At 36.7% G+C, this 12769-nt stretch overlaps 1 protein-coding gene across 1 annotated transcript; it reads right to left on the bottom strand.

Annotated features, from left to right (window-relative positions):
* Window positions 1-574: 574 nt before the first annotated feature.
* Window positions 575-12545, bottom strand: LOC131875537 (uncharacterized mitochondrial protein AtMg00810-like). The gene is made up of 2 exons (XM_059220141.1): window positions 4009-12545; window positions 575-3909 (listed from the first exon to the last, which is right to left on the bottom strand). The coding sequence occupies exon 1, from the start codon at window positions 7215-7217 to the stop codon at window positions 6219-6221; it is 999 nt and encodes a 332-aa protein (XP_059076124.1). The 5' UTR covers window positions 7218-12545; the 3' UTR covers window positions 575-3909; window positions 4009-6218.
* Window positions 12546-12769: the final 224 nt, after the last annotated feature.

The following is a 12769-nucleotide window of genomic DNA, read 5'->3' as shown; positions in this document are numbered from 1 at the left end:
TTCGGATTGCCTTAAGGCAACATCCGAACCCCATTTTAGGACCGGGTCCTATCCTAGGGTGATGTGACCCTATTCAATGCCATGCTAAACTCATGCCATTTAACATTGGCGCCAAAATCCAAGGAGGCCGACTTACATTTGAAAGAATAAATGATGCATATAAGTAAATGAAAATTTGCAAGTCAATAATCAATCAAGTTCGATAATATGCAAGGCGATTTAGCTCTGCTGTGCGAAGTCTTAAAAGGGTGTGAACTTAAGGAAGATTGAGAACTTGTTCAGCTTGGTGCAAAATTGTCCAAGAGGACATAGTGGATCTTGATGCAAGCCTTTGAAGTATACAAGGAACAGATCTGATATGTGCAGATCAGATTCAAGCTAAGTATTGTACTTATGTTTAGAGGAGAATATATAATCTAACTTGTGGGTCTTTCATGCTGGGTTTTTCCTCTTGGAGGTTTTCCCGGGGTATGCTTGTTTGTCTGCTGTTCCATTTCTGATTTATGTTGGCTTATTAAATACTGTAAATCTGAATACAATCTAGGGCACAATTAATTACTAAAATACTGCAAATCTGATTACAACCTAGGGCATAATCAAATATATGAATCTGATTAACATACCTAGGGTTTAAAATAACAGTTGTGGCACCTCCTTTGCGTTGCATTGCACCCTTAAGTTCTTGTTGAGATTGTCTATTACTTGTCATCCCCTACTGTTGGTAGCAAATGAGCTTGTGACCCATCTATTCTCACCACGAGGGTAGAATACACCAACTACCTATCTCATTTGTTTCCCTTATGGTGAACCCTCCTATATGTGGGAGCTTTTCCCAGCTTGCAGTGGCTGCCTACGTCTTTACAGGTACAATTATGTGTTGTGGTGGCTTCTCTTAGATCCTTATAATCTTTAGTTAGAACTTAGAAGTGTATGTTGCACTTTTTATTTTAGGAATAAGACGGCTAAATCTTGTGTCCTTTAGTTGAGCAGTGGCTGAGCATTTGTGTTTTCCAGTCAGGCAGTGGTTGAGCCTTGAGTGCCTAGCAGTTAACACCACCGATTGAGGGGTGGACTGACCAATTAAATGCAACCCATTTAGGAGTAAAAGCCTATGATTGTGAATCAACTGTTTTGAGGAAATTAATTGTCAGTTAGTTGACACCATTTGTGGACTGACTGCATATGATTTAGGGTTGCTAGGAGCTGGGTCTATTAAACAGCGCATAATACAGAAGAGGGGGCTTCTTTTGAAAAATTAACACACATTGAACTCTCATTTCAAGGTTAGTGGCATTGAAAAAGCAGCCGAGCGTAGCACAGATGAAACCATTCAGGCATGAACCTATCATCTTGACAGAAACTCTCAGGAGCAGTACATATCAGTTAGTATAGAGTTTGTAAGAGGCAGGTACTCAGTAAGTTGTATTGGATTGGTAGACTTCCCTTTGAATTTATGTTGTTGGCAAAAAATTATAAAAAAGTATAATTGCTTCTGGAGTGTTTTGTATCTGTTATTTGTGCATTTAGTAGGGATTATTACAGATTTGGCTGTTGTTTAGCAGATCCCTGTTTGTTTGCAGTTGTTGGGTTTGTTACATTACTTTGCATTGTCTAACAGTTTGATCAATAATACGAAAAAAATGGATCCAACATTAAAAAACCCCAGGCACCCCCAACTATGTTACATGCATCTACATGGGCTCTTTACATGGGTTTGAACAATCAATTTCAGCACCAGAATTCTGCATGGCGTTAATTTTTTTCTGGCCAAAGGACTTTCCTCAGTGCGTCAACAATGTGCTTTCAATTTGTAGACTGAGTGCATGTCTCGTCAATAATTTATCTTAGTTCTTAACTATTGAACCACTTTTTGAGGATCTTATATAAGTAAAATAAGACCATCCAAGTTGGACAAATAATTTCTATAAATAAAATATCCACAACAAAACATGAATTTACATGTATAAATTATTAGCACAGAAGGATTATCATAAAGTATGTATATGAAATGGACTGTTTAATACCAATGATAGAACCAGGCAAAGCAAAGGTCAATAAACAATTTTATGCCATTATAAAACTTATATTTGCACCCTTGTGTGATGTATAAAACGTCAAGAAAACTTGTAGAATATATTGAATTGTTGCCTTTCTAAAATATGTTTAGCTAATTCATTACAGAGCATTTAAAATGAATAATCACAAAACAGAAAGAGAAAAGAAAATGCCTCAAACTACATTTCAGATGGCACAGTCCCCACCAATGAGCTGATCTAAATTATTGGATTAATCAGTCCAACCTTCTTACAGTTGGAAGATCGGACTGTGAATGAAGAACTGCATTTTCCATCTGGAACATACAAACACATTGTCAATGCAATACAGTACAGTTTATGCTGTTGTGTTTGAAATATTCAACAGTTAGGCTCTAGACCAGGGCCCAGATTTCATGTTACTTCAATTGTTACAAATTTATATGAAGATTGAAAAAAATTGTCTCAAGTAATGTTCTGACTAGTTATATCAATAACTTTTTACATAATTAACTAGCAGATTGATGCACATTATTTTTGTTGTTATATTCTTGAAATTTGTTGAACAGAAAGTGCTGCATGCACCATCTCATCATGTTTTATAATTAGTTGTTCACAATAAATATGCATTTTTTAAAGATTACCAGCCAATGCTCCTTTGATAGGGATTCAATCCCAACCATAGCAGAATCCTCGAAGCACAAGGCAGCCTTAATTTGAATATGGGATACATATCAATGGCCAAAGGATTCCATGGTGGATTTACAATCCTGTAATCAACACTTGACCCAAAATATTGAATAAATAGCTAACCCTCTTGTGCCTGCAATAATTTGATTTTAGGTATAAATATTTTGTACCCTTCATGTTGAGTGAACCTTTGATTAAATATAAATAAATAGACGTTACCCTGGTGAAACCATTAACATGATCGTCTGAAAAGAAAGTGCTCAGTAGTGCATTAACCACATTGAGAGATCCAAATGGAGAGAAAAATTACTCAAGAAGCCTCAAGCTGCAAGTGTATTCAAAAATAAATACTAGAGGGAACAAACACACAGTTTATCAATCCTTTTCAATTTTAACATTGTTTCCCACATACACGTTCTTAGCAATATCACAGATCATGTGCAAATGTACAAACACATCTTAGTATTCATCTTATTCAATCCAATCTCCATTGATACTGCTGATTTTCTGATGCCTCTTCCAACTAGATAAGCACCTCTGGCATGCAGATAACTGAATTACGTTATTCTTGCTGCTGTCAATATTTTCCATGAGCTTATGAATTGATGTCAGACATTGGGAAAAAATCTCAAAAAAATTGTGAAAAAAATCAGATTTAAAAAAAAAGAAAAAATTGTAGGAAAAGAGTCAAAAACTGTTTTTTTTAAATATAAGTACATTTCCATAGCATAGAGATATAGAGATCAAATAAAATAGAAAGTATAACCCATTATTTGTAGAAAATGGATTTTTTTTGTTTGTCTACATGTCACTGATTACATTGGATTGTGTAGAGTATACTTCAAAGTGCATAAATAGTAAGTAGATGGTGACAGCTGACAAAATGTCAGTTACAATATAGTTTGTACAAAGACAACCTATAAACTAAGTGTAAAGTTCCAAAATATCAAATGTAGCCAATGATTCTTGGCACTACAAATAGAGCTATGCTAGAGAGCTGCAGGTATTGATAATGAAGCTCTTGGGTTAGAGCCTCTCCTAAGTTGTTCAATCTCATGAGTATCCAAGTTGGCCTCCATTGGGATCTCAAAATCCTCAGGCTAAAGAATATTATCATCAATAGCAATCCACTCAAACTCTGGATCAATCTCATTAAGGTCAATTGGGTCGTCATCCTCAATAGTACCTAATTTAGTACATGTAAAAATTAATCTTGGCCTTACAAGTGAAAAACATAGTGAATACAATTACAACTATGATTACAAATATATACTAAAAGTCTAACCTTGAACTTTCTTTAGCTTAAAGCGGAGGTTGTGGTGAACAAACACCAAGTCATTCATTTATTGTTGTGTTAGATGATTGCGTTTCTTGGAATGCATGTGTTCAAAAACACTTGGATGAACCACATGGCTGACTCATCTCAACATCCATCTTATATTTTTTGTTTTGTGACCAAAAAATCCCACCATTGTGCTAAAAAACACATTATATCATGTAAGAATATATTTAAATCTTAATACATTTAATGTACATAACCACAAAACAAAGAGATTGTCAAAATTGTATAGAGTTCACCTGATTTTAAAGTCTTCATGCCTTCCACAATAGCCTTAGATGACAAAAAACCCATTGCTTGCTTGTACATTGGCCACTTTGTCATAGCTGCCTGCAATGTTTCTATGTTAGAAAATATTTTCTCCATGCCTATGAACAAGCCTTGTGTGACCTCAACATCATCATGTCTGAATAAAGAGTTATATAACAATGTTCGATTGAAATAGTATCTTGCAACATGGAGAGGAGAGTGCATTTATTGATCCCATCTTCTATCAATTATGTCCCATAATGGCATAAACATGTCATTGTTATTTTCCATCCTACCCCTCATCACCACCTTCGCCCTATACATGACCTCATACAAATATCCATGGGGTATTTACCCCCATCTACTAGTCTCGAGACTTTTACGAGAGGATCTAAAAATTATACAACTTGTTCTGTCGCACCCCAAAAACTAATAGAATACATGTACTTTGCCACTATTTGTCATCTGCTAGATTTGTGAAACCAAATTCCATCCACTCGTTTGGCAAAAACGTTCATTTCAAATTCATTTTTTGTTGGCAAAGAGTCTCTAATGCAAGGAAGTGTTAAATTTTACTAGCAAAGAGTCTCTGTAGGCAAAGAGTCTCTAATGCAAAGAGTCTCTATTTGCCACTATTTGTCTCTAATGCCCCTAATTGAACTAGCTCCTTGCCTCTATGAAAGAGCTCATCATGCACAAAACCCTTGTGTGTGTTTAATTTTACACTTTCAGATTAATAGAAAACTTAGAAAACAGAATTAACCTTTAACTTAGATAGTTTGTTGTTAGATTTAGTAAGTTTCAGATTTAGGAACAAACAGAAACATAACCAAACTTGAATAAGACCAAAGTTGAATAAGACACTTATTACCTTGGGAAAACCTCCTAGGAGGAAAAACCCAGCCAGAAAAGATCCTCAGATCTGATTATGGATTATGAATAATATTCTGATTACAATACTTATTTCAATTCACCCTTAGGGCTGATAGCATCTTCAACTTTCCAGTGGTCTCAGATCTGCCTCTTAACAAGTTTCAGATCCGTCTTTTATTGTACCAACCAGTAGGTATACATAGCAACCAAAGATTTGTCCTTGAACAGCAGATAGATGATATATATGTCTTCAACTGATGACTGTGACCAACTTCAGAACAGCAGGTCCTTCAACTGTCAATTCGCATGATGAGGAGTAGACTAATGGATGTAAATTCACCTTAATGTTTGCATGAATGAACACCACTTTTGTGGAATTCGCACTCTCCTAACAGCAGAGATAACAATGGAGAGAAGCTGATGGAGTTCGCACTTTGCTAAAGATATTCACCTTAATACTGATGTATTTCGGACCTCTTGCAGATAGAATTTGCCTTTTAATGTGTGTTCATTTGAATGCTTCATTCATACCTTTATTTATATGCACTTCAGCCTCTAATTAGGTCGGCTTTCTTGAATTTGAATTGGCGCCCTTTTATTGTTTAAAACTTATTGTGTGGTGTGTTGAATTATAGGGTAGGCCCTATTTTAATAGAGCACACCACCCTTGTGTTGGATGTGAGAAGGGGCCTAGCCCTACATGTTACCTTATGGGAGAAAGGGGCCAGCCCTTTGGGCGGATTCCAATGTTGCCTAAGGCAATTGGAATCCACTCCTCCTACCTAATTACAATCAACACTCCCTCTTAATTAGGGAGAAGAAAACATAATCAAAATATCATAATCTTTCATCTTGCACACAAGCAAAGACTGGATCCACCTTACATTGCCAGCAGAGGGTGGTTGATACAACACAATGTATCACTGAGGTTGAGACTCCCTCTCAACCAGGGTTTCATTTTCCACAACACCGAGTCTGTCTCTGAAGTACACAAATTTCACTTTGGACAGAGGCTTGGTAAGAATATCTGCAACCTATTCATCAGTGCTGACATACTTCAACTGAATGGCGCCTCTTTGCACCATATCTCGAATGAAGTGATAATGAGTTTCCACATGTTTTGACCTGTCATGAAACACTGGATTGACAGACATCTTGATACAACTCTGATTATCACAATGAAAAACTATAGGTTCCCAAGGTTGTCCAAACAACCCAGCAAGAAGCTTACAAAGCCACACTGCTTCTCTAGAAGCAACACTTGCTGCAATATACTCAGCTTCAGCAGTACTTAGTGCAACTGAGGATTGTTTTCTACAAGCCCAAGAGATCACTGCGGATCCTAAGTTAAAAAAAAATCCTGAGGTGCTTTTCCTATCCTTGACACTTCCTGCCCAATCTGCATCTGAGTAACTTTCCAAGGTTATTGGAGACTTAAGTGGATACTTCAGCCCATAACCAACTGTACCTCGCAAGTATCTCAGAATGTGCTTGGCTGCAACAAGATGAACATGCTTAGGCATGCTCATGAACTGGCTGAGGGCATTCACTACATAGCATATATTTGGTCTAGTATTAACTAGATACATCAATGATCCAATCAACTGCTTGTACTTCGATGGATCTGCAAAATCAGAGTTAGCTGCAGAAACACTCAACTTCTTTAAGTTAGATTCCATAGGAGTAGACATAGGTTTACAATCCATCATTCTAAATCTTTTCAAAATATCAATAGTATACATTCCTTGACTCGGAAAAATTTCGTTAGATCTTTGCCATACTTCTAGACCTAGAAAATAATGCATTAAACCTAAATCCTTCATTTCAAATTCTGAAGCTAATTCTTTCTTACATCTAATAATAAGCTCATCTTTACCAGTGAGAAATAAACCATCTACATATAGAACCAGAATTAGCATTTCATCATTAGATACCTTAAAGTAAATGTTAGAGTCGGCATCATTCTTACAAAACCCTAAACTTGTACTTATCAATTCTTTCATACCAAGCACGAGGGGCCTGTTTGAAACCATATAGAGTTTTCTTCAATCTGCAAACATGAGTTTCTCTATCATGAATCTCATAACCCTCAAGTTGTTCAATATAAACTTCTTTTTCAATGACACCATTAAGGAAGGCAGTCTTAACATCCATTTGATGTAGCTTCCAACCTTTAGCTGTAGCAATGGCTATTATAGTTCTAATAGAAGTATATCTAGCAACAGGAGCAAATGTTTCTTCATAATCTATGTCTTCCTTTTGAGAAAAACCACGAGCTACAAATCTAGTTTTATATTTACTACCATCAGCATTATGTTTAATTTTAAATAACCACTTAGAAGAGACAACAGACTTACCTTTGGGTCTAGGCACGATGTCCCAAACATCATTTTTGATGATCGATTGATATTCTTCATCCATAGCTAGCTTCCAGGCATGTTGGCTCAAGGCTTCCTCAACATTGTGGTTCAAACTCAATGAGATTGCTCATTAATGCAACATAGTTGGAGAATACTTGAGGTCTCTTGCTTTCTCGGAAAGTGCCACTGGGAGCTGCAAATCTTTCGGCTTCTTAAATGGTGTTTCTCACCCAAAGTGGCCTCTTTTTGCTAACAACAATGTCACTAGGTATATCAGTGGGATTCATAGGCTCAGGTGGATCATTATGCTCTTCTTGAGGTGGAGGCTCAACAGACTCCCTCTGAATCTTAGGGTTAGTATCAACATTCATATCTTGATTGTCATTAACTTCATCAATAACAAGAGAACCTTTTGATTTCTTAAAGGCAATATCTTCTTCAAAAATAACATCCCTACTTACCTCAACATACCTTTGACCTGGAATGTAGATCTTGAAGGCCTTGGAGGATTCACTGTATCCAACTAGCATGTCTTTCTTCTCGAAAGGCTCCAACTTGGTTCGTTTTTCCTTGGGCACATGGACATATACAAGACTTCCAAAAATTCTTAAGTGACTGATGTCAGATTTGGATCCTGTGAAGGCTTATTCAGGAGTCATATTATTTAGAACACGGTGAGGACATCTATTCTAAATATATACTATTGTTCTAGAAGCCTCAACCCATAGAAAAGTCTGCAAATCTTGATCATGAATCATAGCCTTTGCAGCCTCAACAATTGTTCTATTCTTCCTTTCAGCAACTCTATTTTGCTGAGGATTGTATGGAACACAAAACTCCCTCTTAATTCCTATCTCAACACAAAACTCATGAAAGCTACCAGAGGTATACTCACCTCCATTGTCAAATCTTAAACATTTAATTCTTTTATCAGAGATGTTTTCAACCAATGCCTTAAACTCTTTAAATCTACTTAAGACTTCATCGGATTCTTTAGATTTCAAGAAGTAGATCCAAGTTTTTCTAGAGAAATCATCTATGAAGATTACTTAATAAAGAAATCCACTAGGAGATGCTACAGACATAGGACCACATAAATTAGAGTGAACAAGTTCTAGTTTATCTTTAGCTCTACTTTCACTTTTATGAAAAGGACTTTTAACATTTTTACCTATAGCACAACTGTGCATGTATCATCATGAATTTGACTGAGTTTAGGTATACCTCTGACTATCTTTCCAAGGGATGGAAGTGCTTGAAAATGTAAGTGTCCAAGTCTTCTATGCCATAGCTCACAGGATTCGGGAGCCTCATTAATGAGAGCTTGAACAAGGTTAGCAAAGAGCTTATATAAACTATCATATCTATTTCCAATTACACAAGCAGATTTAAAACTAGACTTCTTAGGTCAAGCAAGGACTTTACCCTCAGAAAATGCAACTTGATAACCTTTATCTTCTAGAGCAGAAATGGAAATTAAATTTCTTTTAATTCCAGGGACAAATAAGATGTCACTAAGGTGAAGAGAAATACCAGAATCTAAATTCAGAGAATTAGTGCCAGAACCTCTTACCGAATGTTTAGCATCATGACCAATTACTACTATAGACTGGTGTCTTTCTCTAATAAGTCTGAAAGATGCTCATGATAGCCTGTGATTTGTCTGGAAGCACCACTGTCAATCAACCATGTGTTACAGTCTGTGGGAATGCTGCTTGACAGGGCAGAAATGAATAAGAATTCTTCATTTTGATCTGAGACTTCATTTAGGTTGGCTTCTCTTTGCGGAGGTTCATTCTGACATTCTTTAACAAGTGACCAAATTTGTCACATCTAAAGCATCAAACACGAGAGAGATCTCTTGGCTTCTTCCAAGAATTCTGAGCATTTGATAATCTGAAATCTCTATTCCTCTTAAGATTATTCTTCTTCCAATGGCCACCTTTCTTGAATTGGGTTGCAAGTACATGTTGATCATTCACTTGAGAGTTTTGAGTTTTCCTCTTGTGATAAGACGAGACTCTTCATGAATGCAATCATTCTTAAGATGATCAAAAGTAGGTAATTCAGTTCTTCCACTATGGTTTGAATGAAAGAGTCCCATGAGTCTGGTAGACCATTTAGAGCAATCATGACAATATCTTTGTCTTCCATGTTATGTCCAATTATACCTAGTTAATTCTTTAGTTCTAAAATCCTCATGAAATAAGACAGCAGATTCTTCCTTTGACATCTTGATATTAAGTAATTGCTGCCTTAAGGTAATTGTTCTACTGAGATTGTTGATTTCATAAGTACCTTGAAGATGACTGAATATTTCCCTTGCTGTAATGAATGAGGAAATGGAGGTGACTAGGTGATCTTTGACTGAATCAATAATGAGTTTTCTGGCTTTGACAGCATTCCTTTTGAATTGTTTTAGCTCAGCTGCATCTGTAGGTTCAGTCAGTTTTTCTTCATCTATGAATTGAAGAACTTCTTCTTCTTCTAAGGTAATACGGGTGCGGACCTTCCATGCAGCAAGGTAATACTGTGAGAAATATTTGCATTGCAATACAACATCATTATACATACCTTGATTTTGAATTGAAATTTGAAGAACTTTTATATGATATCAGAGCCTCGGTAGATCGAACCTGAGGCATTCAAATTTGTGAAAAATTCAAAGTCAAGAAGATATCTAACATCACATTTCTTCAAATGGCCAGCACTATTAGATTTGAAGATTGACTCGAAGGAGGCGACAATTTCTCAGCATGGAAATTCAGAATTAAGATGATCCTAAAGGAGAGTAAAGTTGAATCATTTGTAAGAGTCGAATCTAAAGAACCTGAGAATGAACCTGACAAAACAACATGGATTGAGGGTAATGAAAAGGCCATCAAGATCATAGTTGACGAAGTGAGAAACAATATTATGCCAATCATAAAGAAACATGAGACTGCCCATCATATGTTCAAGGCACTCAACAATGCATTTGAGATAACCAATGCAAGCAGAACCTTGGCTCTAAAAAGAGAGATAAATCATATAAGTATGATAAAAGGGGAGTCAATCAATGCCTACTTCATGCGGATATCTACCCTAAGAGATGAACTAGCAACACTTGGATACGAAATCCAAAGCAAAGAGTTAACACTCATTGCTCTAGATGGGTTACCTAGTGTCTGGGAAACATTCGTTCAAGCATCAGTGCAAGGGCTAAATATCCAAATTTTGAGAGGCTAAGAGCGGATTGTTTTCAAGAAGAATCAAGGTTGAATAAGAAAGGGATCAAGCATAAGAATATAGATGAAGATCTTCAAGTTCTAAACACCAACTCCAATAAGAAAAGAAAGAAGAAACAATTCAAGAAGAGGAAAGGACATCAAGGCAAGAATACCTCCAAGAAGGATCTCTCTCATATTCAATGCTTCAGGTGTGACAAGTTCAGGCACTATGTTGCTAAATGTCTTGAAAGATCTAAACAAGCTACATTTGTCAAATTTGGAAAGTCAAAGGACAAAGATGATTCCGAGAAATATGTGTTCTACTCAGCACTTTCAAACCAAGTATCAAACAAGACTAACTCATGGGTGATTGACAGTGGCTCATCCAGACATATTACAGGGTTCAGAGAAGTGTTAGACTCCATGATAGAGGAGATCGATGAGGAAGTAACAATCGGAGATGACTCTGCATATCCAGTCAGAGGAATTGGAACCTGCATCATTAGACTGAAGTCAGGCTTATCATTACAGCTTACAAGAGTACTATATGTCCCAGGCATCAAGAGGAACCTAGTCTCCATCTCAACACTAGAGGATAATGGGTATAGGGTGACCTTCATGGACAACAAAGTGTTGGCTTGGCCAAAGAATTTGTCCATCAAGAAAGCCAAAACCATTGGTCAAAGACAAGGTTACTTATATGAGCTATGCACAGAGCCCAACTTGGCCCTAATCCATGAAGTTGCAGATGCTAATGAAGTTTGGCATAGAAGACTAGGTCACCTGAATTTCAAAGCTTTATCATTTATCGAAAACCTTGTCATAGGTTTACCCAAGTTAATGCAACATCATTCAGGGGCATGCAAGGGATGTGCCCTAAGTAAAAATACTAAGGGCTCTTTTCAAAATAGTACCAGGAAAACAAGTAATGTTTTAGAATTAGTCCACTCTGATGTATGTGGACCTATGTCAGTACCCTCTTTAGGGGGATTTTTGTATTATGTAATATTTGTGGATGACTACTCTAGAAAAACTTGGATCTACTTTATGAAATGTAAAGAATCAGAAGAGATCCTTACTAAGTTTAAAGAATTTAAGACCCTAACAGAAAACTTCTCAAGTAATAAAGTTAAAACCCTAAAAACTGACAATGGGGGGGAATACACCTCAGATCTATTTAAAGATTTTTGTAAAAATGCTAGGATTAAGAGGGAGTTTACTATACCTTATAATCCTCAACAAAATGGGGTAGCTGAGAGGAAAAATAGGACAATTGTAGAAGTTGTCAAATCTCTGCTTCTTGATCAAAACCTAGATACCCATCTTTGGGCAGAAGCCTCCTGCACTGTCGTGTATATCCAAAATAGATATCCTCACTCCCATATTGAAGATAAAACCCCTGAGGAAGTTTTTACTAAAACAAAGCCAGATATTAGCCATCTTAGAATATTTGGATGCCCTGTTTATATCCATGTAACTAAAGAGAAAAGGTTAAAACTAGAGCCTTCAGGAAAAGGGGGGATATTTGTTGGATATAGTGAAACCTCCAAGGCCTATAGAATCTACATACCTGGTCAGAGGCATATTGAACTTAGTAGGGATGTAATTTTTGAAGAAGACTTAGCCTTCATAAAAGCCCAAAGTTCTATAGAACTTGAAGTCTATGTTCTTGCTCCTAGCATAGATGAAGATCCTACTCCTGAGTTTCAGAGGGAGAATCTTGAGGAAAATGAAGGTGAAATTCAAAACCCACCTAGAGAAAATCTCAAGAAAAGACCACTATGGGCCACCAAAACTGTAGAAGAAGCTCATAAGTATGTGTTGTGACCATTTCACACATCGCCCCATTAGAATGGGGACCCCCTCTTTTTGCTTTTGTTTTGCCTGTTCTTCTCTCTGCTCTTAGGGTTTTGATTAAGTGAGTGAGTTGTCTAGACTAGGGTTAAGCCTTAGGGGTTTCTATTGGATATTTTCAGGCCGAGTCTAGTCAGGTTTTTGAAGGTTATTGAGCATCCT

The sequence above is a fragment of the Cryptomeria japonica genome, chromosome 1, assembly GCF_030272615.1.
Source record: "Cryptomeria japonica chromosome 1, Sugi_1.0, whole genome shotgun sequence".
In the NCBI taxonomy this organism is placed as follows: domain Eukaryota; kingdom Viridiplantae; phylum Streptophyta; class Pinopsida; order Cupressales; family Cupressaceae; genus Cryptomeria; species Cryptomeria japonica.
The sequence above is the reverse complement of the archived record's forward strand: the minus strand, read 5'-3'. Positions and strand labels throughout refer to the sequence as shown.